At 37.2% G+C, this 6,000-nt stretch overlaps 1 protein-coding gene across 1 annotated transcript in view; it reads left to right on the forward strand.

Moving 5' to 3' along the window:
- Positions 1–4,380, forward strand: part of MTMR9 (myotubularin related protein 9) — a 63,162-nt gene extending 58,782 nt beyond the window's left edge. Inside the window, exon 10 of the mRNA XM_043486741.1 lies at positions 705–4,380. Within this exon, the coding sequence (XP_043342676.1) occupies positions 705–868 (164 nt within the window). The 3' untranslated portion in view covers positions 869–4,380. The remainder of the gene's footprint in view (positions 1–704) is intronic.
- Positions 4,381–6,000: the final 1,620 nt, after the last annotated feature.

Raw genomic sequence — 6,000 nt, forward strand, 5'->3', positions numbered from 1 at the left:
GCTACTGGTAAGTTGCTGCTGGTACATGCATGCTGCAGTCTGGAAGTATTTGTACCTCCTGACTTGAATATCTTTAAGACATCACTTTGAGCTGATACCAGTAACATATATGTATGTACAGGAGAAAATGTCTTTTTATCCATAATAAAAGAATAATTAATGTTATGTGGGGGAAAAAAGCAGTTGCCTACAGAATTGGAAGATGGTCTCTTAAGAAACAGAGAGGGGGAGAGAGTGCTGAAGTTCTGGCTTTTTAAACAATTTGTGTGGTTCTGCTTTTGCTTTAACTGCCACTTTCCCGCTGAAAATTATTTCACACCTATAGGCGGTCTTACAGGTCTGGATAAAGTTCTGTAATTGTTTTAAAAAAGAATATTTGTATTGTGAAACTGTGAAGTTTATGGCATTGTAAATGATTAGTTTGTATTCCTGAATATAATCAGAACTGCATTTTAACCTATTTCATAATGTTATGGGGTTTTCTGAATAATAAGCATGCATATAGTGACTTCTTGAACACTATTCAACTGCACTCTTTGAGTTCCTCAGATTGCTGTATATTTTAGAGTACAATAAAAAACAGATGTGGATAGTAAGAAAAGAAAAGTGTTGTAATACATGGGATTATGTATTAGCCACAACAAGTATAATGCTAATCCATGGTGTGCATCTTTTTCCCTTCTGTTCTTTCGTGGATTCAATAGGTATTTTTTTACGCTGGAACAGATCCTCCAAGTATTTGGATGAAGCATATGAAGAAATGGTTAACATCATAGAATACAACAAGCAATTACAAGCGAAAGTAAATCTCCTTAGGAGGCAGCTGGCGGAACTGGAGACCGAGGATGGGGTGCAGGAGAGCCCCTGAGTCCTACCCACTGCGGCCCTCGCAGGACCGTGCAGACTGGCAGCCCGCCTGTCTCCTCTGCCCTCAGCTCACCGCCACACGGTCAGCCTTGAACGGGTTTTAGGAGTGAGAGCCTTCTAATGTAATGGACTCCTCAATACTTTAAGAATGAAGCTTACTATTACTCATGTTACATGTGGCCTGTTGGGGCTCTTCACTCTGGGAGCAGGAAGGAGGTGCTAGTCATTTTATGTGAAACAGGTGACCTATTTAATGCCGTTTGTGTTATACACCATTTCATTGTAAGCTTTTCTCTGCATCTGCTTTGCAAACAGTGCTCCAGACCAGTCAAGGATATGACTAATCTCTTTAGGGAATATTTGTTAGTTTAAAAAAGGATCAGACTTTTTAAGCACTCCAAGTATAGAAATATTTTTCAAACCTGAAATTGCTGGTAAACCAAGACTTTTTTGTTTGACATGCTGTTTCCAGTATCTTTGCCAGATAAAATAGCCCTTCTTCTTTTAACACAGTTTTGGACTGACAAGAGCGGAATTCATGTCCTCATTCTGGTTTGTCAAGAAAGCAAAAGCTGAATATTTATTCAAGGTAAATTATTTTTACAAGGGCAACAGCTAAAGTCTTCTGATATTTACATTTAGAAGAAGTAAATTTATTTTAACCGTAGACACTAAAAGTATGTGCAATTTAGAAATAAAGGAGAAATTTGTTACTGATAAGGTGTCAGTAGTGTCGAATTGGTTCTTCAGGGTTTTGGTCATACATTTTAAATGTGTCAAATGCTGGATGTAACATTAAACCATCATTTAGAATAGATGTTAATTTGTTGTCATTAAGCTACAAATACGGTTACCTTAAACCAGAGATGCACTGCCCTTGTCTGAAGTTCTTATTGCACTGGTTTATGTACAGAAGTGTGTGCTTAATTGTTTTGTTTCTAAATATTCTAAGTTTACCAATACTAAGGTTAAGATTTTCTTACTCGCTTGAGCCTTTTGAAAATTTATCTCGACTCTGCTGGTTTGTCCATTAGACAAATGTAATTTCAGTAGAAGTTTATGAACATGATGCAGGTATGTTTTAAGCTTCAGAGGCCAATTTGAAACGCTCTCAGTGTTGCAGAAACAGTGATGAGCTTGTGCTGTAGGCTGGTTTGCCCGCGACTCCGACCGCTCGTGCCTGGGTGCTGTCCACGTGCGTTTCTGCTTTGTGGCACTGCTCATTTTAGCAGGTACTTTCAACTGTAGTTTCCCCTTAAAAGGACAGTTGAAGGGTGATCTTAAATATCATTTCGATCCCATCTATATATGACCATTTCATTGTAAAACACACCAAAACAACCCAGCTTTAGAGTTATGTATCGAGTTAAAATTTTAGCTCTTCAAAATCAACTCTAGCAAAATCTATGGCCACATTCAGAAGCTAAAGAAAGCAGCAAATACTTTCTATCTCCGAAAGAGTTGCCAAAACATCTTTTTCCCCTGTTTCCTCAGACTCGGAGCAAAAGGCTAGACAACTAATCTATAGTCAGAGCTTTCTTTTTGGTAAATTTGTTTTTCTCCTCTAAGTTCAGTTTTACTCCTGGCCTGTTTTCTTGACTATAGTTAAGAATCTTGGGGCATTCAAGTCCTCACCTAAAGAAAGGCTAATGAGGGAAGGAGCAAAGATGTACTTTCTTGCTATAGGTATTTGTGTGCTGTGTGAAATGTCTCTGTTAATTTTTTAAAAAGGAAACACTAACTTTTTAAATGAATCCTCAAAATTGAAGAAGGAGCCTTTTTCTTCTGTTAAACCCGTAAGGAAAACTAGAGAATTTTTGGTGATTTTTTTTTTTTTTTTTTAGAGAAGCGACTCTCAGTAGTAATGTTGGTTGGCCGTTGGCCATAAGGTTTCTGCGGGTGGAAATATTAGAGGGCTTTTTTAGGCTTGGTCATGGAGAAACTGTATGCCAGCATCTCATAACCTGTCTTCCTGACGAACATTTCACATGTGAGCCAGAGTATGGTGATAACATAGTGTTTCCATTTCTTTTCTTTCTCTTACTGAGACAGCAATCATAAGCAGTTTGGACAAGTTTGTGTTTTAGTGTTAATTTATAATTAGGGATTGTCCAAACTATAGTTCTGTTTACAGGACGTAAAACAAACTTTTGTATCAATGCACTTTCAAAAGGGTCATCTAATAATGTAAATATTAAGGTTTTCCCAAACTTGAGAATTCTGACAAAGACAAAAGTTTTATCAACATAATTTTGAAGAGGGTTTTTAGTAATACTATTAAATTACTCATCCCTTGGATGAAAAGAATAATTACAGTGGATATAGTAATAAGATACTTACTGAAGGTTAAGTTTGGAGAACTGTCTTTGATAAAGGCAGCTTTAAAAACTTTCATAATGAAGAGAATAGTGGCTCAATTAGTGAGAATGCAGATTGCCCCATACAAGCATTACGTGACGTATAATCAAGTTCATGTACATTATGCAGCTTCTGTATTTATTCATTGTGAAGGCTGGTTTCCATTTTTGGAGTACAAAAAAGTAAGCCCTCCACAAAGAATATTTTAATACAAAGGACTGCTGCAGTGCAGGGATCTTTAGATTTAAATGAATAAATTTTTTTTTTTAATCAGAAGAAACAGCTTGGTTATATCAAAATGCTGAAACTTTTTGGGTGATGTAAGACTTGTCAGTAATTGTTTCAAATTTTTTGTTTTGATTTTATTAAATGGGAAGAAAATAAGCAGAAATTATAATAAAAACCTGATATAAATAAGATAATTTTATAGCTTGTTTTAAACCTAAGAAAAATTAGGCCTTTGAAACAAGATTTTAAAGTGATTTTTGGGGAAAACTTTGGAAGACAATAATCATTTAAGATACATATTTTTGTATGTATCTTATTTTAAAACTTTTCTTTGAACTCCTCAGTCTGATTTTTGTAGAGGTGATAGGTAAGTTACTGCTTTTCATTTTAAAGGATGAAATTAAGTGAGATTTTAGTTTTTGGTTCAGTCTTTCTTAAGTTAAAGGAAAAAAAAATATCATGGAAAAGATCTGACCAGTTATTGTCACTTGAAGTGAAAAACAAGAGGAACATTGTGCTGCATTACAAAGAAAACCCCTCAAAGATGTAACTCTCGTAGTTATCTGGTTTCAAGAGTAGCTACTTTAATGGTCAGTCCTAGCTAGGGCATCAGGTTCACTTACTATCTATCAGACCTTCACCTGAGATACAGTCTTGATATCTACCCACATCCAGATTTTATGAATTAAAATGACACAAGTCTATTACGAGCACCCTTTATCAGAGAGGTATTTCCTGGACCAAAAAAAATGGGCAATATTTAGAACAGTTAATCCTCTGTCCTGGAAGCTTTGAAATTTTCCAGAGAATGAAGTCATTCAGTCTATCTGATCCAGGTTATCCTATACCTCAGGACAACATAGAGGAGTCATTTCTTATTCTTAAACGTGACACAGACTCCACCCACCCACCCCTGCCCCCAGAGCATGCACACTAGGTGAATTAGTAGCATTTTTGTGTAATTCACCATCTCAACAGAAAGCTGTAAAGGACTGGTCGCTGCACCCGTATTTACTCCCGGGTGATGGGGACGGTTGTTTTCTCACGTTTGGTTTCTTAAATAAAAATCGCTTCTCCTTTCACTCAGTCTTTACAACCTGCCATCCAGGGCATTTCCTTCCTTTCAGCCAGAAGCCCAGAAAAGACCTTCTGAAACTACGCTAGGTTTTAGAACGTCTGAACTTGTTTATCTGCTGCTAAGTCACTTCAGTCATGTCCGACTCTGTGCGATCCCGTAGACGGCAGCCCACCAGGCTCCCCTGTCCCTGGGATTCTCCAGGCAAGAACACTGGAGTGGGTTGCCATTTCCTTCTCCAATGCGTGAAAGTGAAAAATGAAAGTAAAGTCGCTCAGTCGTGTCCGACTCTTAGCGACCCCGTGGACTGCAGCCCACCAGGCTCCTCCGTCCATGGGATTTTCCAGGCAAGAGTACTGGAGTGGGGCGCCATTGCCTTCTCCGGAACTTGTTATCTAAATCCCCTCAAAAAACAAAACAAAAAACTGATGTCCTATAATTGAACCACAGTGCAGAACTGTCGTTTGTGCTTAATTAATGAAAGGTAACAGGACTCAGTGTGGACACTACATTGTCCTGAAAATGGTTCCTGATGAGAGCTCACTGTCTTCAAAAGCAGTTCTCTATAACCATCTGTGAGTATACATATTATATGTGTGGTTTCTGATAAAAAGTTGTGTAACACTGCCCGTGTCTGTCAACCCAAGACATTTGCTTCAATTTTCCAAATGCACATATTTTTGGAGAGGTGGATTATTCTATACAAATACTCCTCGAGTTCTCTTGTTTAGAATCCTTATAGATATATTACCATCTACACTGAAAATCTTGTACTTGCACAAGTTATTTAAAAAAATAATAACAGTATGTATTTCTTCAATAACCAGGTACTTGAAGTTTACTCTTGATATATTTGAATGTGATTGTTGGATTTAAGTGCACTATTACTCATGTCTTACACAATAAAAATTGCACTGTATGGAAAATGTATCTATAATGTATGCTTTGCAAAAACCTCAGAGTGCTGTAATGTACTAGGGGAAAATGACAAACTTTCGTAAGTCTGTGTAACATTTTAGTATAATCTGTAATGTTCCCTTAAGTGGTAAGTTCACTTATGTCCTAGAATCATTTCTCTTGAATTGGCTGCTCTGTCAAGCTTGGTTTACTGAATCAAAAGACAGTCTTGTTGAACATGGTACAGTTATTTTTAGTGTGTGAGATTTGTGTGTTATGATCCCCCTCTGCCTAAGAGGACTGGTGCACAAATGCTAGTGTTAGATATCTATAGACAGTGGTAATAAAATTTGAATACATTCAAATGCAAGAAATTAAATCTATAGGCTGACTTTTTTCCCAAATATTTATAAAGCTTTTTGCAGTGTCTTAATTAAAATTGCTATATACATGGGTAGCTCAGATGGTAAATAATCTGCCTGAAATGCAGGAGACCTGGGTTCGATTCCGGGGTTGGGAACATCCCCTGGAGAAGGAAATGGCAACCCACTCCAGTATTCTTGCCTGGAGAATCC

This window comes from Cervus canadensis, chromosome 14, assembly GCF_019320065.1.
Source record: "Cervus canadensis isolate Bull #8, Minnesota chromosome 14, ASM1932006v1, whole genome shotgun sequence".
NCBI lineage: Eukaryota > Metazoa > Chordata > Mammalia > Artiodactyla > Cervidae > Cervus > Cervus canadensis.